At 44.0% G+C, this 25,445-nt stretch overlaps 1 protein-coding gene across 1 annotated transcript in view; it reads right to left on the bottom strand.

Annotated features, from left to right (window-relative positions):
* Positions 1-25,445, bottom strand: part of LOC147692578 (cadherin-related family member 4-like) — a 256,491-nt gene that overhangs the window by 23,665 nt on the left and 207,381 nt on the right. The window contains exons 11-13 of the mRNA XM_086939538.1: positions 22,339-22,478; positions 11,490-11,634; positions 11,046-11,251 (exon numbers count right to left, since the gene is read on the bottom strand). Of these exons, the coding sequence (XP_086795664.1) occupies positions 11,046-11,251; positions 11,490-11,634; positions 22,339-22,478 (491 nt within the window). The remainder of the gene's footprint in view (positions 1-11,045; positions 11,252-11,489; positions 11,635-22,338; positions 22,479-25,445) is intronic.

A 25,445-nucleotide genomic window follows, 5' to 3' on the forward strand; every position in this document is an offset into this window, starting at 1 on the left:
GTAGGTCGGTTAGGGGTTTGCTGTGCAGGCTGCCAAGTGTTCTCAGGTTGATACCTCTCAAGGCGCGTGGGTGCGGGATCCGAGCTCGTCAGCTCTTAGCTCGAGGGAGCCATTTAACTGGAAGTCATGGGTCGCACTCCAACTCCACCCACCAGCGGGTGTTCCCCAGGAGCATCACTGTAGATGCAGTTTTATAGCGAGTGCGCTATTTTGAAAGTTCGTGTTTTCAAGCAAGTTTGCAGCACCAACTCTGGACACCGGTGTTTCGGAATTGTTGTTCCTCGTCAGCAGAGTGTAGGTCAGTTAGGGGTTTGCTGTGCAGGCTGCCAAGTGTTCTCAGGTGAGAGGTATCAACCTGAGAACATTTGGCAGCCTGCACAGCAAACCCCTGACCGACCTACACTCTGCTGATGAGGAACAACAATTCCGAAACACCGGTGTCCAGAGTTGGTGCTGCAAACTTGCTTTAACACATGAACTTTCGAAATAGCGCACTCACTATAAACTGCATCTACCATGATGCTCCTGGGGTTCACCCGCTGGTGGGTGGAGTTGGAGTGCGACCCATGATCTTCAGTAATATGGCTCCCTCGAGCTAAGAGCTGACGAGCTCGGATCCCGCACCCGCGCGCCTTGAGAGGTATCAACCTGAGAACATTTGGCAGCCTGCACAGCAAACCCCTGACCGACCTACACTCTGCTGATGAGGAACAACAATTCCGAAACACCGGTGTCCAGAGTTGGTGCTGCAAACTTGCTTTAACACATGAACTTTCGAAATAGCGCACTCGCTATAAACTGCATCTACCATGATGCTCCTGGGGTTCACCCGCTGGTGGGTGGAGTTGGAGTGCGACCCATGATCTTCAGTAATATGGCTCCCTCGAGCTAAGAGCTGACGAGCTCGGATCCCGCACCCGCGCGCCTTGAGAGGTATCAACCTGAGAACATTTGGCAGCCTGCACAGCAAACCCCTGACCGACCTACACTCTGCTGATGAGGAACAACAATTCTGAAACACCGGTGTTCAGAGTTGGTGCTGCAAACTTGCTTTAACACATGAACTTTCGAAATAGCGCACTCGCTATAAACTGCATCTACCATGATGCTCCTGGGGTTCACCCGCTGGTGGGTGGAGTTGGAGTGCGACCCATGATCTTCAGTAATATGGCTCCCTCGAGCTAAGAGCTGACGAGCTCGGATCCCGCACCCGCGCGCCTTGAGAGGTATCAACCTGAGAACATTTGGTAGCCTGCACAGCAAACCCCTGACCGACCTACACTCTGCTGATGAGGAACAACAATTCCGAAACACCGGTGTCCAGAGTTGGTGCTGCAAACTTGCTTTAACACATGAACTTTCGAAATAGCGCACTCGCTATAAACTGCATCTACCATGATGCTCCTGGGGTTCACCCGCTGGTGGGTGGAGTTGGAGTGCGACCCATGATCTTCAGTAATATGGCTCCCTCGAGCTAAGAGCTGACGAGCTCGGATCCCGCACCCGCGCGCCTTGAGAGGTATCAACCTGAGAACATTTGGCAGCCTGCACAGCAAACCCCTGACCGACCTACACTCTGCTGATGAGGAACAACAATTCTGAAACACCGGTGTCCAGAGTTGGTGCTGCAAACTTGCTTTAACACATGAACTTTCGAAATAGCGCACTCGCTATAAACTGCATCTACCATGATGCTCCTAGGGTTCACCCGCTGGTGGGTGGAGTTGGAGTGCGACCCATGATCTTCAGTAATATGGCTCCCTCGAGCTAAGAGCTGACGAGCTCGGATCCCGCACCCGCGCGCCTTGAGAGGTATCAACCTGAGAACATTTGGCAGCCTGCACAGCAAACCCCTGACCGACCTACACTCTGCTGATGAGGAACAACAATTCCGAAACACCGGTGTCCAGAGTTGGTGCTGCAAACTTGCTTTAACACATGAACTTTCGAAATAGCGCACTCGCTATAAACTGCATCTACCATGATACTCCTGGGGTTCACCCGCTGGTGGGTGGAGTTGGAGTGCGACCCATGATCTTCAGTAATATGGCTCCCTCGAGCTAAGAGCTGACGAGCTCGGATCCCGCACCCGCGCGCCTTGAGAGGTATCAACCTGAGAACATTTGGCAGCCTGCACAGCAAACCCCTGACCGACCTACACTCTGCTGATGAGGAACAACAATTCCGAAACACCGGTGTCCAGAGTTGGTGCTGCAAACTTGCTTTCACACATGAACTTTCGAAATAGCGCACTCGCTATAAACTGCATCTACCATGATGCTCCTGGGGTTCACCCGCTGGTGGGTGGAGTTGGAGTGCGACCCATGATCTTCTATAAGTTGTATCTATACAGTATCAAGCCAGGGGCTCAGTAACAGGCTGGGCACCACAATACTGCAATTCCACTCGAATATGTAGACTTGAATCCTGTTCTTTTAAAGTCGCTAATAAAGGAAATCTTTGCGTTCCTTGCGTCCCTTGCTTAATATCAACCATTCGTTATGGTCCTTCGTTTGACCAGCCGCGGCCCGTGCAGGTAAGAGCGGACCAGCCGCGGCCCGTGCAGGTAAGAGCGGTGGGGCTGGGTTGGGGGGATTCAACAGATGACCACGAGGGGAAATTAAATAAATAATACATTTTCCCACGTCGTCATCGTCGTCTGTCGAAATCCCCCTACACCCGTCCCGACCGCTCTTACCTGCACGGGACGCGGCTGCGTTTGACTCATATTTATTTTTTAAGTTCAATAAAGTTTATTGAATATAATATAGAAGGTATCAGTATATAATGTAACAAAAGAGTCGAACAAGAATGGGTAAGGGAAGGGAAAACAAGGGAGAGGGAACAGAATAAATTTCATAATTACTATAACAGCAATAAATTGATCATGAGCAACAATAATGAAAAGAAAATAGCAAAGTGATCAAACAAAAAAGCAGATGTAAATAGGGATATGCAAGAGAAAATGATATTAAAATAGAAAGGAAATGACAGGGGGAATCAAGGGGGTTTGGATACTTCTTGCTGAACAGGTTGTGGGCAGAAAGAACGAATAGTACAATTATCTAGATACATTGTAATAGGAAGCGAAAGATCTGCACGTTTGGCTGCCATTTGAGCATGGAAAACAAATGCATTATCAAGCCTGTGATTATGACAAACATTATACCACCATGCTTTGAAGGAAATGGCAGAAGAGGTCTTCCAGTTAACAGTAATCTGTTGAAATGCAATAGCCAATAGCAGATCGACAATACGGATATAGAGATCAGTCCCCTCCCAACAAGGGGAAAGACTACCCAAGAAGAGATGAGAGGGAGACAAGGGAATACAAGTATGAAAAATTACATTAATTTGAGCCCAAACCTGTAACCAAAAATCATGTACATGCTTGCAGAGAAATAACATATGAAACAGGGTAGCATCAGGCGAGGAGCAGGACCAGCAAACATTTGGGGTGGTGGGAAATCGCTTGTTAAGGACATAGGGAGTTTGGAGCAGCCTGTTATAAATGAAAAACAAGGACTGCGTCAAGGACGCCGCTCTGGAAGTTTTACGGACCTTTATCCAAATCTTGTTCCAAAAAGAAACTGGCTAAGATGTGGAGAGATCATGTTCCCACTGCTCCTCCACCTTGGACTTAGGTCTGGTGTGTTAGTGCATGAAGATGCTTGTAAAGAGTAGAGGCATTAGGGGCAGATCGTAAAACAGAGTGAAGTTGGAAAGTGAGGTCAGGGGGAATGTTGGAGGAAGATGCCTGTGCAAGTCTTGTGTAGACCTCCATAACCGCAGCTTTGAGTATGTGGTATTTAGGAACAAAAGAGAAGGGCAAATCAAAGGTGGAGCGTAAGGTTTGGAAAGGCAGGAATGGGAAAAGAGTTGTGAAATCCAGATCAGTCCTTTGGATTTCCAAGATTTCCAATAAAAGGGCTTACAACGAATTAAAAGATATTTGTTATGCCAAATAGTGGACGAGAGAAAGTCAGCAACACTAGTGGGAGGGGGAGGATTAGAGGATAAGAGGAGTTTAACAGTAAATCTGTGAATGGGAGAGGGAATCAAGGAGGGTTTGCGGGAAAATGAGATGTATTCAGCGAAGGAGAACGGAAAAAGAAAAAGGCGCTCAACCTTAGTCCATAGAGGACACGGGGAATCAGGGTCTTGTAACCATAAGGAGGCTTGACGTAACAAAAAGGCCTTCTGGTAGGCTGGGAAGTCTGGAAAGTTAACTCCACCTTCAGACACGGGGCGAGTAAGCCTGGCAAGGGACATTCTGGGTTTTTTGTTATGCCAAAGGAAGGAAGATAAGATAGATTTGATTTTTTTAAAGAATTTAACTGGGATAGGAACAGGGATGTTAGAGATTGTATATAAAATAATGGGGGATAACATCATCTTAATGGTGTCTAAACGACCCCACCAAGACAAATAGAGAGGATGCCATCTGGATGTGAGATCGGATATTTACTGAGTACATTTAGTCATGCAGAGTGAAACAGTGTCAGAAATGGAAGGGGTGATGTGTAATCCTAAATATTTAATGTGTGAGGGACTCCATGCAAAATTAGAAGCACTAAAATCAGGTTTAAATGTGAATTTAGTTAAGGGCAAGATCTCACACTAATCATTGTTGAGCTTATAACCTGAAATTGATGAATAGGTCTGTACTTCTTCTAAGAAAGCAGGAATGGAGGTAGTGGGATTCGAGATGAAAAGTAAAATGTCATCGGCGTAGGCAGCAAGTTTAATAGAAGATTCCGTGGTCTGAAAGCCATGAATGTTGGGGTTTTGGCGGAGCCTGGACAGGAAAGGTTCTAAAGCAAGATTAAAAAGGAAAGGTGAAAGGGGGCAACCTTGGCGAACTCCTCTGCCAAGGTCGAAGTAAGGGGAGATTTGGCCGTTAGCATAAACTGCAGCTCGAGGATGGGAATATAACAATGAGACTAGGGAAAGAAATTTAGGGCCAAAGCCAAACCAACCGAGAGTGTGGAATAGATAAGGCCATTCGACCCTATCAAACACCTTCTCGGCATCTAGGGCAATCGCCGCAAGGGAATGTTGTAGGCGAGATGTTTGCTATAGGATATTGAATAAAAGTCTGGTATTATCAGTAATATGACGAACCTTAACAAAACCAGATTGTTCTTCGCCTAAGAGATCAGGGAGTAGGTGATCCAACCTAATCGCCATTGCCTTAGCGAAGATTTTATAGTCAATATTGACAAGGGAGATAGGCCTGTAATTCTTGCAGTATTGCACATCTTTTCCAGGCTTGGGTATTAGACAAATATGTGCGTCCGAAAAGGTTCCTGAAGAGGCACCTAATTCGACAAAAGTATTAAGAAGGGAGTGCAATTTAGGGATTAACAACTTGGAGAAATGAAGAAAAAACTCAACAGTGAAACCATCTGGACCTGGGGCTTTACTGAGTTTAAGACGTTGAAGCGCCATAAGCAATTCTTTTTGTGAGATATCAACCTCCAAAGAGGAGAGATCCAGAGGAAAATGTTCGGGTTTTTGAATGGTGGAGAAGAATTGTGTGAGGGAGGGTAGAGAAGGGTGAGTGTCGGAGGTATATAGGGTCTCATAGAAGCGGGAAAATGTAGCAAGGATATCAGGATCTTTGTGTTGTAAGTGATCATTGGTGTCAAAAACAGATTCAATATTCATTTTGTTGTGCTTGACTTTCAAATAATTAGCAAGGATTTTCCCGGCTTTATTCTTATCACCATAGAATTTAGCGCTGGATTTAAGCAAGTATAATGAGGCATCCTCAGTCGATTTCTCATTGAATTTAATCTTAGCAGCAACCAGGGCTGTCAGACTATCTTGGGAATGGGAGGAAAAATAGGCGTGTTCCAATCGCTTAATGTCTTGAAGGAGACGTTTAGTGAAATGACGGGCAGCCCTGCGTTTTTTTTGCGACATATCCTATAATAAAATTGCGTGCAGCAGCTTTAAAAGCGTCCCAGACTGTTTGTTTTGAAATGGGCGGAATATCGTTAAGCAGGAAAAATTCATCAAAAAAGGCAATAAATGAAGTGGAGAATTTGGGATCTAAAAGGAGGGTATTGTTGAAACGCCATCTCCTGGGCCCATCAATCTTAGGGATGACATCAAGGCTTACCATAACCGGGGCATGGTCCGAGAGTAAAATTGGACCAATCTCAGCTGAAGTAAATGTTTGAGTAAGATTATGGGAGACAAAAGTATAATCAATCCGTGATTGAGAACGATGGGACGGAGAGTAAAAGGTAAACTCCCGTAAAGTCGGGTTGCAAAGTCGCCAAGAGTCGACAAGCTTATGTTGGGATATAGCTTGTGAGAAAAGTTTGTGTGGCTTGGTGGGGACATAGGTGACAACTGACTTTCTGTCTATAAATGGATCTAGGGGTTTGGGTACAGTCTCCAGCTAGGATAAAATTGTCATCCATGAATCGGGTAATGCATGAAGAAAATTCAGCCCAAAAAAGGGGTTCACCGTTGGTGGGACCATAGACATTAAGAAGAGAGATTGGAACACCTTTAAGTGATAGTCTGACATGTGTCCATCTACCATTAGTATCGGACTCTTGGGAAATGACCGTGAAAGGGAGAGATCTACGGCATAAAATTGCAACCCCATTTCGTTTACCATCACCTTGTGAATAAAAGACCTTGCCCACCCAACCTCTAAGGAGTTTAGCAGACTCTAAATCAGAAAGATGGGTTTCCTGGAGAAAAGCAATGTCAACATCCAATTTAGCAAGGTGCGATAAAATACGTTGACGCTTAATTGGGGAATTAATACCCTTGACATTCCATGAAATTACATTCAGAGACATAGCATATATAACAATTCAATGATCACAGGATAAATAGAGCAAAAGTAGTAACTCATGACAAGAACAGATAAAGAGAAGGAGAATATGCGATGAAAAAGAAGAGTTTAGAAAGAAAGAAAATAGAAACCAGAGTGGAATATTGTGCAGGAGTAAAGAAGAAGGGAGAGAGTAGAGCAAAATTCAGGATAGTCAAAATGAGAAGGGAGAGAAGGTAGAGAGAAGTGCAGCCTGAAAACAAAATGCTGAAAATACTGCACAACCAGGGAAGTTGGACCATAAGAGGAGGGAGGAGAAACAGAAGAAAACAAAACAGGAGGAAGAAACAAGGGAAGGACATACCTAAAGTTGACTCATATGTATGATGTTAATTTCTTTAATTCTCCATGGATCTTAAACTCTTTTCCCTTCACAGCCCCTGTGCGTTTCACGTCTCAGCTCATCGTCAGGGAAGCTGCCCTGAGTATTGCTGAGCCTCCTGCTCTACATTGTTTAGACACAATTGTGAGGTTTCACCTATCAGTGAAACATGCCTACCTGCACACTACAAATTGTTCTAATATTTTGTAACAAAATGTTATATTTGCAGCAACTAAAAAGCAACAGCAAGTGCGCAGTTACTGGGAGTATCTACATTATCCTATAGGAAGTTTGCCTGATCCCTGTACATGAGGGGGCAGAGATGAGCAGATGAACCTCAAGGTATGATTTAGGCCAGCGATTCTTAACCTGGGGTCCGCAACACCTACTAAGGGTGCCCACAACTGTTTTGAAAATTAAATCTTATTACCAGATTATTAAAGTATAAAACCATAATAAGACAAATTTGAAATCTGATTTTTTTTTTAAAAAGCCCTGTAATAATAATAATAATAATACTGGATTTTATACAGCGCGAACAGCTACCTCTCGAGGAGGTGTCCCGGCGCTAGGAGGTGTCCCGGCGCTGTAAATGTGAAGTAATATAAATTTGGGACCTAAAGATTAAGTTAGTGTCCTGATCTTGATTCGTGGGAGCAGAGCAAACATACCAAACAGAATCCAGTATGGACAGTTGGTGGCCCCAATTCAAGCACTGGTCTGCGCTGACAGAGAGAGCATGCACTAGAAGCCAAAAAAGGTAAAGTGATAAGCTAGGGTCAAGCATATCGCTTTTTCTATTTTGAAAAGCTCCAACCCTTCCATTAAAATTAAAATTTAGATGAGTGCTTTTTTTATATAATATATTTCATAATTTGTTTATTGTTTGATCTATACTTGTTTCTGCATTTTGTTTATAACTTGTTTATAACTTTGTGGTCAAAATAAGCATTGGGTTGGCATTTTTAGGCATTCTGGTGATGCCTGATATGTTCTCTTCTTTAGGCCCAATCACAAAAGGCCAGTCCAGCTCTGGTTCAAATTGTAGAAATTGCTTATGCGTGGGTCCCCGGTTTCCAGTAGTGATTCAGAGAGGTTCTGCTGAAGTCGAAAGGTTAAGAACTTCTGATGCAGGCCCTCTCTAAGGCAAATGAATGAGACGAATCCACCTGGGGCTGTATTATAGAAAGGGCGCGCTGCTCCGGACAGCTCCACGGTGCACTTTTACCAAGTTGCACTGTGTGTAGGCCGCGGTAGTGCACACTTTTACACACACTGTGTTGCCTCCAGGCCAGCCACAAACTTGCAGCTGCCCTGGGGGCAGTGGATTAGTGAAAGGCAGAGCAGCTGTTTAAAGCAGTTATCCTGTCTTTCAGATAGCAGACGACAACCAGGCTTGAACTTCAAAGGGAAAGAGAGATCCACCTAGGTAGGTGCAATGAGTGACTGCACCCGCCTGCAGATGGGTTTCTGAGGGATGCTGGGACCCCCTCTGCCACCTCTAGGGATAGCACCCTCAGACAGCACACAGACTGTCTACCACCTCTTTGTGGCAGCCTCTTTGCCTCTGCATCCACTAACATAACACAGCGCAGGATCAGAGCTAATGGGGTCACACCCCCATGCAAATAATAGAACACCACCTTAACATAGCATTGGCGCAATACGTGCACCAGCGATATCTGTATTAGAGAAGGAGCTGCACAAGTGTCTTCAGTTACTTTTGTAATACCAATGTGCCCCAGGGATGCAGAAGTTGGGCACACACACCCTCGTTGTGTCCACAGGACCCTTAATCTAATATGGTCCCATATACAGATATTTCAATGCAAAGTGGATTTTGCGCATATCTCCTGTAACCCTAATTCATTAAGTTATCCTGGTAGCTTGAAAGCACATCTGGTGGTATTCTTAAAGTTTCTTGGATTTCTATTCAAATTTTCACATAGGAAGAAAGAGGGCCCTTTTATGCATTACAACCCTACAGCTCTCTAACATTTCAGAACTTAGGCCCTTAGCTGGGGCGACTCCCTCTTTTCACATTATAGATTATGCCATGTGCATGTTCTGACTTCTTGGGAGAAAAAATAGGCCCTGCCACTGTGAGTAAGTTACAGAAACCAGGGCCCCATTCTTAAAAATTGGGATTTTTTTTATCAATTCAATTTTTGACAGCGATGTTTATTTGTCTCTTTCTGTTAATTTTGCATTCACTTGCTTACACATTGATAACATGCTTCTATAGTATGACACTGCTTTATATTTTAAAGTATGGTTCATGAACCTAAAATTAATTTCCAAAAATTTCTAAAAGATACCAGAGTACAAGAAAAACAGACAAGATGAACTGTCCAGGAATATATTCACATTATATAAATTAACAGTATGTGTTTCGGGACATCAGAGACTGTATTCCACCATTTAAAATGGAGGTTTCTGCTTTTCCTGGTACTTGTGGGACAGCTAAGGTGGCAGCCATCCACTGAAGTGTAGCTGCACTTTTCTACTTTAATCAATCAATCAATCAATAAAGGAACTTGTAAAGCGCGCTACTTACCCGCGAGGGTCTCAAGGCGCTGGGAGGAGGGAGGGGGGAGGGTACTGCTACTGCTCGAAGAGCCAGGTTTTGATGCTCATGCTTGGCACATGTATCTTTCATTAACAAAAATGTAATGAAAACACGTGCAGCACAATTCTCTGTTCATATAACAGAGCACAACACAGCATGTGTTTTCAAGCAGGTGCTGTTCCAAGGCTGCATATGAACCAATGACTGACTCCGCTCCTAGGAGATAGCTGCACACAGAGGGGGCTCTTCGCATATGCACATCAGTCTTATGCTCCAGCCTAGAGTGATAGGATAGCATCCTTAGAAATCGAGCCCAGGGCAAGATGTAGAGCTTAGGGACACACCTGCCCATGGACATTCTTCAGATAATTCCTCACAGCCAAATGTGTTACTCTGTTAGCATGCTCCATGTGTTCACAGCCGTGGCTACTAGTGATCCCAATTACACAAGTGTACAGCTCTTGATGCTCCCTGAGCATGGGAGGACCATGCAGCACATGCGTGACCCAAGCTGTGGGTGTGCCATCTATGGTATTCAGCATCCCATTTATCACTGTAAATTGCTCATGAGCACTTTTTAATCTGCAGCGAGATCTCTGTTCTAATGTTGGAGGCAGCTACTGAATTGTGATGGTTAGCAGAGCTAAATTCAACCATGACTTCATAAATGTGGGGATTAGATTGAATGCATCAGCTGCATAAACAAAATGAGAGGAGCAACAACACCATCACTTGTAAAAGCAGCAGCAAAGCCAGCAACAGAATCAACAGCCAACATTATAGCAGCAGAAACAGCAGGTAAACAGCAGTCTCACAAGAACTGAAAACAGCAGAAGGGAAAACAACAGCAGAGACAGTAGTAACAAACAAAATCAGCAGTCTAAGCAGCAAGAAAAGCAACCACAGTAACAGCAACTTCTGCAGAAGCAGAGAGAAACGGAGCAACAGCACCAACCGGTATAAAACCAGCAGCACAATCAACAGAAAAAATATTAGCAGCAGCAACAACAAGGAAAACAACAGCGGCATGGGAAGAAGTTGTGAAGACAGCCGCAACAGCAAAAACAGTATCCACAGCTGCAAAATTGGTAATACAAACAAGAACAACAGCAAATCTAGCCATAAAAACAGCAACAGTAACTTCAACAGAAGCAGAAATGGCCTAAGTACCACTAACACCGGAAACAGCAAAAACAACAGCTAAAATGATAACAACAACTGTACAAAAGTAGCAGCTGCAAAAGCAGCAAAAACAACACCATAAGCAAATAATAATTGGAGCCCAAGTAACTTACCTGGCTCACACTTTTTGTTGTGGGGACTGTGGTGGTCCAGGGCACCACGTGGACCCGGACAAGCACCATCCTTGTAAATCTGAAATCTGTAACTTCAATCTGGAGGTCGAAGCTTGTGGGATCCAGGAGAGCGAAAGGATCAAATGAGAATAGGTTCCTCGACCTCACTTGGTTCCCATTCATGAAGAATCGGTTATTCATGTTTCCTGTTTTTACACAAAGCAGGATAAATGAATGATGATTTACTGTTTGTGAACATCTCTAGGATCAACTGTTATTGTTGTAGGCCAATCTCCACACATGGTCTTCTGCAGACTTTCCACTTTCTGCCCCCACACATCAGTTTACCTTCTAAGGATTTTTTTTAACATCTAAACTCTCCTCATCAGAGATGCCTCAATCAATCCCAATTAAATAATCAAGTTGGTGAGGCAGCGAGATTACCGTTCGTTATCGAGTACTGGAGGTTAGCAGTAGCATCCACATCTGTGCACATGACTGTGGTAACAGGAACATTGTTGCCCAGAGTGGAATAAATGGTTTGCTTATAGTACGCAGGGTTACAGACAGGGGGGTTGTCGTTCACATCCTGCAGAGATGGGGAGAGATAGAAGAACTCTTAAGCACTTGGATCCCTCTTTGGAAGGAAAGATAGGGAATTTATTACTCATATATTCACTTTTGCAACACTTGATATTTTCTGGGGCAGCTTGTATGGATCTTTGGGTGTCATCCATTTAAACTGGTGAAAGCATGGATCGAGAAGTCGGCTAGGGTGAGCATGTAAGAGTATAGCTTCATGACTGGTGCTGGAATAGGAGAAGATGAACAGAGGTCTGTGGGGAAAATAAGTTAATAATATTGAAGTTTAATGTGTGTAAATGTAAAACAGAAAGTACTAATCACCACACCAGGTACCCCTATTTTTACAAGCACTTGACCTGAAGTAGGGATCTTTGAAAATATGAAATATTTAAATTATTTATATATATTTTTTTTAAATTAGGCAACTTTAAGCCGCTCCCAGTAACAACACCCTTATCAGCCAGAAGATGACTCCAAAACTTAATGGAAAGGTTTTGAGAGGACTGGTAACCAGAGTAAGGATCAACATTAGGAAAAGTGCAGAAATAAGGATTGTTTGTTTACATTCTATTTGGACATATTTACATTACATTGAGTATTTGAAAGCAAAGTCAATACAAATCGACTGGATGAGGAAAAGGGCTACCAAACTAAAGAAATGTAGGTGATCTGTTCGGCAAAACCTAGTTTTAGCTCAAGTCGCAAACATTCCTGTTAGTTAAGGAGGTTTAGACCACTGCTTAATTATGTCTGAACTTGGTGAATTTATCTGTGGCATATTTTAAAGCTTCTTGTTGTCGCCATAGTTTTTTGTACGATGCGATCACAGAGTTAGTGTTATCAGCAGTACCCACGAACTCCAGGCAGTACTATGATATGAAACTTTTAATTCCCTTTCTGAGCTCTAATGCCCTGGAAGGGACTGCATACCATCACACACTGCAACTCAAGCTCAAATCCACGTCAAATTGTCAGTGCAGAAGCTGATGGCGACCTTTAAAGTTTGGATCAGATATCAGCACTTTTTTTTTTTTTTTTTTTTTGGTAATCCTCATATATCATAGATGGAACTCTTGATGGGACACTGGCTCCTCCATGCACTGCTGGCCGTTCTATCCTGACCCTCGTTGGTTTGGCCTGATGCAAGTTGGTTTGCCCGCACCCTCAAGTAGCCACTCCCTTCCCCTCCAAACTCCTTTTCTTTCGCCGATCCGTGTGCGCCCTTTGCTACTTAGGAGTACGGGGAACCAGCAGGGCTCTAGACAAATCATTGGAAAACCAATCATCGTTCTTGCCATGCCACCAAGGCTGCCCACACATTCGTCAAGCTTCTGGGATCGCATGCCACATCTGATTTACAAGTCAACATAATCTGCTTCAGGCAATTAGCAAAGGTTGGGGGAATTGGATCTTTCCAAGCCCTGCAGATCTCGCGCCTTGCTAAAAGGATGATGAAAAATACAAATTTGGTGGAAAGATCATTAACTTGATAGTTCATCACTAGCCCAAACATGACTGTGAACCTTGGGAGTGCTATAGGCATTAAGAGGACTTCTTCCAGAAATTCCTTTATCTTCCCCCAATATTCCGTTAAATCAGGACAATCCATAAACATATGAACATCGTCGGCTTTCAAGAGGCCACACCTTGGGCAGTTGTAGTTCATATTTGAAAATTTTGCCAATTTCTTCGGAGTTATATAGACCCTGTGCATTGTGAATAGATGATTCCTTTTCAACGCAGCCGGCTTAATTATGGCATTCAACACCCTGAAGGAATCGCGCCAAGAATCCAAAAGAGGCCCGTTAGTCGGGGTGAGCGTGTTACACCATAATTTACTGATTTCAATCTCCGTCACATCATCCCCTTCTAACATTGCCGAATACCAAAAAGATATTTGGCTTTTCCACTTACCCCTTCTAGCTACCGCATCAAATTTAGGGTTAGGGGGGTTATTATCATTAGGTGACCAAGATCTCGTTGTCCACCAGCCTGACAATTGATAGTATTTAAACCGCGTCAGGGCCCCCCTAGTTAGATTGTACAATGCGTCCCAGCTTAAAAGTTGGCCATCTCCCTGCAGATCTCCCCACCTCTGCAGCCCTGCCTGTTTCAAAGGTAGTGACAGTTGATCATTAAGGCAAGCTGGGAGGCCTGGTGAGTCCCATATGGGTGCCTGTGGTGCGTAATAGGTGATATTTAATTTAGTCCTTACGAATACCCAGTTTTTCAAGGCTGACCTTAAGATCTTCAACCTCACTTTTTTAAAAAATTTTGGGTCTCCAAACTTATAAAGAAAAAAACTGGAGCCCTGAGGAACCTCCTTTAACAGTACAGAAAATAGCAGCCCCATTGATGATTGGTCCAAATGACCCGCCATAATTCTAAAATGCTTAAAATGAAAAGCGTGGCAATACAGCATTAAATCTGGAAAGGCGAGTCCTCCCGTCTTGAGACCCCTTCTTAATTTCTTCCACGCTATGCGAGGGCCTTTGGCATTCCAAATGAATGAGCCCAGTTTTCCCTGTAGTTTTTTAATTAAGGGTGCTGGAAAGGATAATGGGATGGCATTAAATAGAAGAGTGACCTTAGGGAGCACTATCATTTTCAGGAGATTCACTCTCCCGTATATGTTTAAAGGCAGAGATGACCAGCGTTGCAATAAAGCAATTGTATCCTTGATGACCCTTTCTAGATTAGTTCTGGGGATTTCATCTATCTCATTAACCAAGTGGATTCCCAGGTACCTCATTTTATTCTTCTTCCCTAACGAGCTAGACTGCTGGTTCCATTCCATTATTTCCGTCTTTTCAGCATTGATAGCATACCCCGAAATGTCACCAAACCCCATTGCAAGATCTAATAGTCTAGGGATTGCCTCATCCGGATTTACAGTATACATTAACAGGTCATCTGCGTACAAAGCAAACTTAAACTCCACTTCCGCAATCTTAAAAGGTTTAATTATAGGATCGGCTCTTAATAAACACACGAAAGGCTCTATATACAAGTCAAACAAAAGGGGGGATAAGGGACATCCCTGACGAGTGCCTCGGGAAATATGAAACTGCTCTGTCAAAGAACCATTTACTAGGACCTTTGCTGTTGGGTCTGAGTATAAAAGCTTAATTGCTGTTATATAGTTCGTCGGAAAGCCGAATTTTTCCATCGCCAGCCACAAATAGTTCCAGTCAACTTGGTCGAATGCCTTCGCCGCGTCTACAGCTACTATGGTCAAAGGCAGTTTCTTTTCTTGAGCTACATCGATTGCAGCCACCACTTGAAAGGTCAGTTCATTGAGCTGCCTATCTGGGATGAAGCCCCTTTGGTCGCAATGTACTACAGTTTTTACTACCTTTGCTAATCTCGTAGCCAATACCCCCGCGAATATCTTATAATCAACATTAAGAAGTGAAATGGACCTGTATGACTCAATCCTGCTCGGATCCTTATTCGGCTTCAACAATAATGTAACCGTTGCCTCCGCCCATGACCTGGGGACCTGTCCACCCCTGAGTAGGACTTCGTTAAATAATAAGGTCAGAATCCCTATGATCTGCTCTAAAACGGTCTTAAACAGCTCCACTGGGAGCCCGTCTGGGCCTGCGGCTTTGCCCTTATCCATTTTTGACATCTGAGCCCTGACTTCCCCTTCTTTGATTTCTGAGCCAAGATAAGAACAGTCAGTTTCAGATAACTTAGGGAGCTGGACATTTGCAAACCAGGATTCTGCTTGTTGCTTATCCCCAGAGGAGTTAGATCCATAAAGAGACTGCATATATCTCTTTGCTTCTTCTCTGATACAGTCATCCTTGTTAGTTTTTTCCCCTGTACCCGATAAAACCAAGCTTTCTATCTGGTTTCTTGTTCTGTCGGCTCGGGCCTTCCATGCCAAGAGGCGTCCACACTTCTCGCCATAAGCAAACTGTTGTAATTTACTAGTGTCCCACTTTTCCTTTAGATCTTTGTCCAACTCTGCTTGAAATTCTGCTCGGAGACGATCGAGCTCTCTCTGAAGTATTTGCCTATTGTCCGACTCCTCTGCCGATGCCCTCTGTAACTCCAGTTCCTTAAGCTTGATTCTTGAGATCCTTGCTTCCCTTCTTTCTTTCCTCAGTCTATTCCTCCTGATCATCCAAGTTGTTAATAAGCCTCGGGAGAAAGCTTTATAGGATTCCCAAACAATTTGATTATTTGCAGACCCTAAATTGACCCTGAAAAATTCTTCAGACTGGGTAACTAAATCCTGTTGCACTCCTTCATCCAGCAGCAATGTCCGATCCAGTGTCCATCTCCTATGAAGTTTTTTCTGTGTGATGTTGACTACCATTTCCACCATTGAGTGGTCTGACAGAATTGCAGGGACATAGGATACAGAGTCGACTGCCGATGAGAGGTTCTTATCTACCAGGAAAAAGTCTATCCTCGAATGGTGCCCATATCTTCTACTATAGAAAGAGTAATCTCTTCCCCCTGGGTTTTTAAATCTCCAAATGTCCATCAAATTAAAATCCCTCATGATGTTCTTAAGTTCTGAGCTATTTTTTTTGGGGGGGGAAAACTTCACCCTCGATGTTCTATCCAGATCTCTATCAAAAATAAGATTAAAATCTCCCCCTACAATTATAGGGCCAGTTGTCTCTATTAAGTTGGTTTTGAGTTTTATCAAAGCCCCCGGGGCATCTAGATTCGGGCCATAGTATACTGCGCAGACCAAAGGGGAACCTCCCACCATCAGAGAGGCTATCAACCATCTGCCTGAAATGTCCGTGTCGTGTTTTATCAGCCTGATCCCTGAGCCTGCTCTAATAATCACGGCCACCCCCCGCGTACTGCCGCTCTGTCCCGAGGAAATAATATCCTGGACCCATCCACATCTCCCGAATATTTGACTGCATTCTTCCCTCTCTACATGCGTCTCTTCTAATAAACAAATCTGTGCCCCTGATCTGAACAAAAAATCTATAACCCTTCTTGCTTTGGACCTGTCCCTTAACCCGTTGACATTCCAGCTTATAAGTTTTATGCTATTTATGGTGTCGGCCATAATTCTCTATGATTCTTTTAAGCGTTTGAGCCGGGTCCCTCCCTGAACATGTATTGATTTCAAACCAATATGAGGATTAATTTTACTTTTTTCCCCTGCTCCCCTCCCTCTCCCCCCCCTCCCCTGAGGAACCCCCCCCTTTACTCCTATGGCGATCTTGTCGCCAGTCGGGAGCTCACCTGACTTCCGGGTGGAATCCCATATACACATATTTTTCTATATATATGCGACAACGGCTAGATAGTTTAATCAAATCATCCCCTCTTGCCCTCTATTCCCCACTATTTCCAATTTGAACAAATAAAACACCCCTTATCTTGACAGAGAAAATTTTTTTTTTTTTTTTTTTTTTTTATTTATTTATTTATTTATTTATATATATATATATGTATATATATATATATATATTTATTTATTTATTTTTTTTATTATTATTTTTTCTCTTTTACATTATTACCCTCTTTTAATTTTACCTTCTTTACCAACTTCCTGATTTACTTGACCTTTTTATTTCCTTATTTTGGAATCTGCTCGCACCCTGAGACCCAGTGACTCTACACACACCATTTATCACCTTACAACACGTGTTGCTTAGATTCTAAGCTAATGGTCTAACTAGATTTACTCTACACCCCAGGGGTTTTTCCAGAAGCTTAAATACCTTCCTCAAATGTATTTTCGCGCATCAAGATGAGGAAGGAGTCGACCTCTTGCACTGAATTAAAGTTATGGGTTTTGTTTCTCCAAACCACTCTCAAAAAGGCAGGAAACTTCATCTGTACCTGAGCCCCTAAACTCCTCAGATCGGGCATTCGACTCCCCAACTCCCACTGCCTTTGTGCTGTTATCTTCCCCACATCAGAACGTATCAGGTAGTTAGTTGAACCTAATTGTAAAGATTTTTCCTTCAGGGCCTTACTCAAAATCAACTCTTTAACCGAAAAAGATAAAAAATTCACCAAAATTTTTCGGGGCTCTGACCTCCCTGTGCGCTGCCTAAAAGGATCTCTATGGGCTCTTTGTATCTCTCTTTCAAGATCTATTTCTGGACTGTCTTTTAGGACGCCCTCTCTAAGGATTTTACATATAAAGGCTTTGACATCCCCATTTTCCATCCCTTCCGGAATTTTTAAAAATTTCAGATTGTTCCTTCTTGAGTGAATTTCTAGTCTTTCTACATCCATCTGAAGGTCTCTATTTCGCGCTCTTAGTGTCTCAATGTCTCTTTGGTGTCTTTGTGAGGCTCCTTTTAAGAAACTGACGTCTTCCTCCAACACCTCAGTGCGTTTACTGATATCCAACAATTTTTGCTCCAGACTGGCGCACTGATCATGAATGATTTTTTGGTTAGCCTCGGAAGTGTCAAATTTCTGATCCAGCTTTGTCAACAAATCCTCTCTAATACTTAAAAGAAGGGCCCCCACCTGTGACAAACCTGCGTCCGGGGGTTCCTCTAACGAACTTGCCTGCGCTGACGTCCGACCAGAAGATCCTCCCTCTATTCTGATTTCATCTTCTTGCACTAGCCCTTCCTCGGACCTCTCCTGACTCTCTTGATTAGTCTCTTGATTTGTCGCATCCTCTAACTCTCCCAGTACCGTGTAGCTGTTTTTTAGAGTCACTGCGAAAGAAACACCTGGTATATCAGGAGAAGTATGATCCGATTCATCTTGGACACTTTGAGGGTCTATGGCTTTTGGGCCCTTTGATGTAGAGTGACTAGAAAGCCCCGCTGATCCGGATGAGCCGGGGCAGGGGGCGCTCCCTCCCCCTGATGGGATGTCGACCACCTTCTCCATTATTTTAAAGTAGGCCTTTAAAGAGGGGGCAGGCTTAGGGACGGTCCCGCAGGTCTTTAATGACTTTAATGACTTCGACTTCTGCTTCTGCCTTTGTTTTTGCCTAGTCACTTCCCCCACGCTATTACTCCTACTACCCCTCTTTCTTCTTCCTATCGGGGAGATTGGGATGACACCTGCGGAGACAGCGACGGGTAGCTCAGCTCCCAACTTCTGTATTGTGGACCTTAACTGATACCTGTTCCGTACTGGAGGTTTGGAAGGGGGAAGCAGTGGTTGGGGAGGGGGTGGAGAGGAAAGAACTTTGAGGGATACGTTTGAGGGTATGTTTAAAGGCACCTTACTCTTTCCCTTATTATCTATGATGGCAGTCTTGTGAGAGAGAGTGGGCTGATTCACAGATATTGTGCTGACTTCAGTCTTGTTCTTCTTAACAGCCTCCCCCACCAAATTCTCTGGAAATGTAACTTCCTCCTCGTCTTGCCTGAGGAGAGAGAGCTGATTCACAGGTATTGTGCTGACTTCAGAGTCCATGCCCTTATCCTGTAGCAGCCGCCGGGACTTACATACTGTCCCTCCACTGCTAAGTTTCAACACCACAATGCTCCTCTGGTGCCTCAGTATCTGTCCTCCCCTCTCTTCACTCCCCTCCTCCTCACCCTCCTCCTTTATAGAGGCGCTATACACAAAGTTATTAGTTAATGGCGAGCCGAGGCTTACTCTTGCCAGCAGCTGCCTTGCTTGCCTCCAAGCGTGAGCCCAATCCCTTGAACCCTGCGCTGCCCCGCCGAAATACCTCCTCTCCTTTCGCGCTGAAAAGTGAATGATATCAGCACTTTTTCTTAGAATTTGCTGTAACATTTGTTCCAGGAAAGGGAGATTCTAGGGTTGTTAGATATTTCAAATTTAAGGCATCGCCTATCTATATCTTATTTAACATTCAACCATTTTAGCATTTCTTCTTCTTTGGGAAAATAGAGAGGCAGACGTGCTCTTTGATTCCAAATGAGTTGACGCCATTTAGGACGAGATCTCTGTTCTAGGGTGAATGTATGACATTGTTCTGCATTCTGTCCATCAATTGTTCTTTTGGTATTTGTCACCCCGAGTGGAACGGGTATGCCCAGACGTGGGTCCCGTGCTCTCCATGCCACTGGAGTCAAGCTATTCTGGCTGATTAGGGCTGTAAGCCCCAAACCGGTCCTAGGATGCTTTTTCCATTCCATGGAGGACCTGCCTGGCAGTTCGGGCTGGACTGTTTCCATTGGGCGCACAGTCAAGACTGATTTGCATATGGCTGGGTCAAAACTGAAATGGCATGGTGAGCAAAAAAACGATGGATTTAGGCCCAGATCTCTGTACTGGGGTGAATGTATAACATTGTTCTGCATTCTGTCCATCAATTGTTCTCTTTAGTTTTATAAGGTTGGCATTTGTCTGCCCTTGGCCCCTTTGTGCCTGTGGCCTGTCTTGGGTCACATGACTGGGTGTAAGTGATAGTTAAACTTGTGAATTCCTCCCAGTCAGTCACACATTAGAGGGATTAAATGTGCCTTAATCGGCTATCTGCTGACAGGATGAGGGCTAGATGCTGAGCACAGCCCAACTGCTACTTAATAGGGAGTGATCTGCCCTCGCACAAAGGATATATCAACTCCAGCCAGCTTGGAGCCAGGGAAGGGGAGTCAGGGAATTCTATTCACTTTAAACCACTGTCTAGAAGCTTCTCCCTTCTTCCAGAAGGAGGGTACCAGGGTATAAAAAGGGGCCTCAGACACCAACTCTTCAGTACACTTCTGGACCTGAGGATACTCTGCCAGGAGAGACTGTGGTGCTGCTGAACGGACTGTAATCTGCTGGCCTGTGGCCTGCTGCTGCCTTGGTGAATTGATGCCCTCTTGCCTGGGGAAGAAGGACTGGACCTGCAACTTGTACCCAGGACCACCAGAGTGACTCCAAAGGGACAGTTTCCTGGCTCCTGATCTGGGTCTCAGGGAGCAGAAGGCACCCTTCACCTTGGACCCAGACCTGAAACTAACCTGAGTGAGTCCTGACCCTCCAAGTGGTGTCCCACCAGTGCTGGGCCCTTGGAAGTGGTGTTGAAGGTGACCAGATTGCCAAAACTCAAAAGTGAGGACTTAGAACATTATTGGCTAAAATCTGCTCTGAGAACCAGGAGGAGACCAGGACCAACCTGCTCGCCGGTCGGAGTGAGTTCCCGGCTTCTCCCACTTTACTCTCCTCCATAGCACCAAATCAGTTTCTGTAGTCCTTCGCCAAAGTGGTATCCACCTTTGTGGAACTGTCTTCAGTTACAGCCCTCTGCCTTGTCCCATTGGAGATATTTCACTTCCATTACAGAGACTAAAGGCGTGATTTAATTCCTGGTGGATGGCCCATGGGTCTGCCAGGGCAACGGAGTAAATTACTCCATTTCCCTGGTGTAAGCACCGCATGCCAGATATTTAAAGACCACCAATATAATGCTCTCCTCACCATGGAAGTCTTTTCCCATGGTGGAGGTAGCATTATACTGATTTAACCTGGCAGTAAGAAACAGTATAAAATGACTACATGTCCGCCCATCTGAATTGGGCAGGCAGACGTGTAGCCATGCAGAGAGTAGTCTGCGCTGTGGCTAAACTGAAGGTCCAAAATCAGACAGGTGGACCTTCATATTGGTAGTATGTATACTCTGTCACCGTTGTGACAGAGTATAATACCCCCAATAGATAAAATATAAGTCAGATTGTAGAAATCTCCACCACAGTTTCAACCCAATGGCTATCTGATGACGATGCTCCCTCCACAGAAACCTCCTGCAGCCTTGCCCCACTTATAGCTCAGCAGAACAATGTTTCTCAAAATTCTTCTATGTCCGAAGATAAGCGCTGGCCAGGCTCAATCCACTTTGCATATCCGAACGGCTATATTTTTTGACCCGGTCACGTGCAACTAGATGTCTGCGGTTGTTGCTTTGACTTTTTAGGTGCTAGTTTTTACTAACAACTATACAAATTCATAACTCTGGTTCTACTTGTTGGATTTTTGTCGTATTGGTCTTCAATAAATTATTACAATGTACACTATTGTTTAAATTGGTATGGGTTTTATTGTGGGGTTTGTTTTTTTCACCTTATTACTGTTTGTGTACTAAATAACTACTTTACACATTGCCTCAAGGTTAAGCCTGACTCCTTTTTGTGCCATGCTACCAAGGGTTAAGCGCAGGTAAATTTAGTCCATCTTTCTGGTTCACTATGCAAGGATTGTGGCTGTTGTTTGACTAGGGTTCACACCCCAGTCAACTGTTCGTCAATGATAAAATTCAGCTTAATTTGGTCTGTTGTCCATAATACCAACACTGACTATACATGTGGTTAAAACGGCATGCCCTATTGTCTTTTAAATGTAGGATTCTTGTAATGAAATAAAGAATCTAATGTGTGCTGGTTCTGCGTCCTTTTGAGATGTAAAATACTCCTTAATGCACTGCAATGCAGGCACTCGATAAAAGGCAAAATGGTATGTTAAGCAGCCAATGGTATGTGGTGAGAGGGTAAAACTCCTATGGGTGGTGCCAAAGCAAGCGCTATGTGAGACCACTGGACCGTCAAGCCAGAACTAATAATCTGCTAAATAAATTATACATATACCCAAATGCCCTCCCATGACATTTTTTGGTAAATGCAGAAAGCAGGCCATGTCAACTTTACCATGATGTAATATTCAACCGGTGAGTCCTATAGCAACTGCAAAATTGCCAGAATGAGTCAATCGCTGATTAATTTCTTTGGCATGCCACATTCCATTGTTATTTTTTTGTGGGTTATAAGTCATCAAAAGTCACTTTTTCTCTTACCTCTACATTGACAGTAAACATCTTTGTAGACGTCTTGCTATTGGCAGGATTTACGTCTTGGTTCTGATCCACTGCCTGAATTTGGAGTGAATAGCTGCTTGATATCTCCCGGTCAAGTGGTGTCCTTCCATATAGATTCCCTGCAATCAATCATTAGCAAAATCCTTAATTTTGATCATGGAACTTAGCCCAAGCATAAGTAAACTCCATCTTCAAATAGTATATGTTCCCATGCATGGTCTCATGAAATATGTTATGTTAATATACACTTATAGAGCGCATTATCACCCAGGGGTATCTAACCGCTATCAACGGACATACACCACCAACGAGAGACGCAGAGCCACCAGTTCAGAGGGGCCCCAAGGCCTCCAGGAAAAGCACAGTCTTCAGATTCTTCCTAAAAGGGAGTCAATTAGTTTCCTTACGAAGTTTAACTGGAATGCGGTTCCAAGCCTGAGGGATTGTACTAGAAAAAGATCTACCGCCCATGGACACAAGGTTAAACCGGGGAGAGACCAAATTACATGCATCAGTTGACCGAAGGGCCCTACTCGGCATATAGTTGATCAATCGGTCCTTAATATAGCTAGGGGCTGACTCTGTAATGATAGTCCTCTTCAGTGTTTGCAGGGCTTGACGAGATAGTGCTCTTAAAATTTCTATATTTCATGAATTGTGCTGGACAGTGAAGAGCAGAATTGTGGGAATGGGTGGAGCCCTCTAGTGTCTTCTCAAGTAATTATTTTCATGTCACATAAGAAACACTTATGCCTAACTTTTAGGGACAACTCGGTTCACTGATTATGATTCCAGCTCAAAACTTTAATTTCAGACTCAGTCAAGAGTTTCTCGACTAGTCACATGTGCAAGACTCCTGTACAAGTTACTTTGTTCAATAGCACCTCCTCACTTGCGCATGCCCTTGGACGTCAGTTTACCACAGTGCAAGCACAAGTGACATCACGTGTCATTGACATTACGTGCCAATGTTATCACAGGCTGACCCCTTCTCCAAATCCAAGCACCTCTACAGCTTCCAGCTGTCAGATTATGGGTTTGAGTAAGAGCAAGGAATGGAAACTACTGCCAGTAAAAAAAACAAGCACTGACATATCCAATAGGTGTTGCCACTGGGACCTTATAAGTGTTTAGCCGTACAGAACATTATCCTGGGTGCTGTGCCACCAGGTGCCACCAGGTAGGTAGAAGAGAAATAACACACCACTGAACAGTGGTGCATACATTTCATCTTTATATGCCTCCTGCTATCAGTAGGTAGAATAGAAATAACACACCACTGAACAGCGGTGCGTACATTTCATTTGTAGATGCCATTACTTAGGCAACACTCCCTTCCAGCAAAGACAACAGACCTGGGAGTACGCTTCTATATGTTGTGATGTCCGCACAAGCTGCAGGACCAGAGCACAACAGACTGTCACTAAAGGAAAAGCAAACAAATCCAAAAGAAGGTTGACTGGGGAGCACAAGGCACCAATCGAGTGGATGAACTAGCAACAAACATCATCCTGGGTAATGCCTCAAATAGGAGGTTTAAACAATGGCTTTTCACATAAAAGAAATCACTAGGAAAGGAGGGAGAAAGCAGGGGAGGATGTTTATCAGATACAACACACGTATATGAATCCTTAAGTGTTAACGCTTCAACAAGCACGTGCAAGGTGAACAAAAACTATAATTATTTTGAGATTTACCATATGTTCAAATAAGACTAAATACTCTGTATACAAGCAGAGCACAGGTGGTAACAACATGGGAGACGTGAGTGAGGGAACGCAGTCCAAGTTTAGCTTTTACAACACAGCAAATATGAATTTATGCAGATGCATGTCTTGAAGACAGTGCATGAGCGCTGCCTAGGCTTGACCTCAAAATGCAGTTTCCTGTTTGCATTTCTGATTTAATGTCAGCCTTTCACTTTCCTCTGAACGAACAGTAACCGACCGTGTAAATTTCAGCTCATTAAGGTCCACTATCTAATGTCGTAATCTCCCCTCGCCAATCACCACAGCCCTGCTGTGCCCTGCCGTGCTGAATTTATCGGAAGGCAAATGAGGCAATATAAAAGTGTAAACAGCACCAGCAGCCATAATGGGTTGGGAAAGCAACAGCCCATTGTTACGACAGTCCTGAAGCAATCCGTCTTCCAAGTTTGAGGTCTTGAAGCTGGAGTCCCTCTTCCATGTCAGTGACCTAATAACAGTTATTTCTGTTTTGAAAGGTCCCAGTTTCACCGGTATACGGAGCTCTTCCTCCTAGTTTGAAATATGTAATTGTTCACTTTCAAACATTAGTGAACTTCATGTGCGACAAATGATGACAATTAGCAATCCATGTTGCCATTTTCAGCTTCTGTAGTAGGCTGCAGCAGGCAATCTAAAAAGGTGAGATCACAAACACAAGAGACTGTTATCTTTTTAAAATCATATTAGGTGTGCACACGTTAGGCGCCCGGGAGTTGTCACTACATAACCAGAAGTACTCTATAAAGCACTTCTCACACCGCCGCCTACAGTTCTAGGAAAAAGACAGTACGCTGTGTGCTTTTTAAGCCTCAATTGTAAATGCAAGATTCCTTCCTTGTACTATTGAGGTGCCCGCAGTCAGAGATTTATGTGTATAGCACTAACAGATATGTGAGATTGAAAAGCAAACCATTTGTGTCTGGAAGAAGGGATGTGGCTCAAACATAAGCAACTGTAACTTTTGATAACCTGAAAACCCCCATGGGTAAGTCTGTCAGCATTTGTGTGCAGCCTCCAGTGCAGGAGCGCAAAGAAGTTGCGGATGCTGAGATTAACGCCTGTCCTCCCTCAAAGGGGACCCAACCTGCTCCCGCGCAACGTTGGGCACTAGTGTAATGTTGATAATCACTCAAAAATAGTGGTTTCCCTCCCGCATATTTATGTTACAGGCAGCGCTAAGAAAATCGCTAAATCATAGCTAACAGATGACAAAATAAAAGGCATGCGGCCCCCGAACTTAAACATAAAGCGCCATGGGAGTCGGCTGAATATAATAATAAAGAGTGGCAGCAGTCACCCTGATTATAATAAAAAATGTAACATGCGGGTGCGTGTAGT

This window comes from Lissotriton vulgaris, chromosome 9 (assembly GCF_964263255.1).
Source record: "Lissotriton vulgaris chromosome 9, aLisVul1.2, whole genome shotgun sequence".
Lineage (NCBI taxonomy): Eukaryota > Metazoa > Chordata > Amphibia > Caudata > Salamandridae > Lissotriton > Lissotriton vulgaris.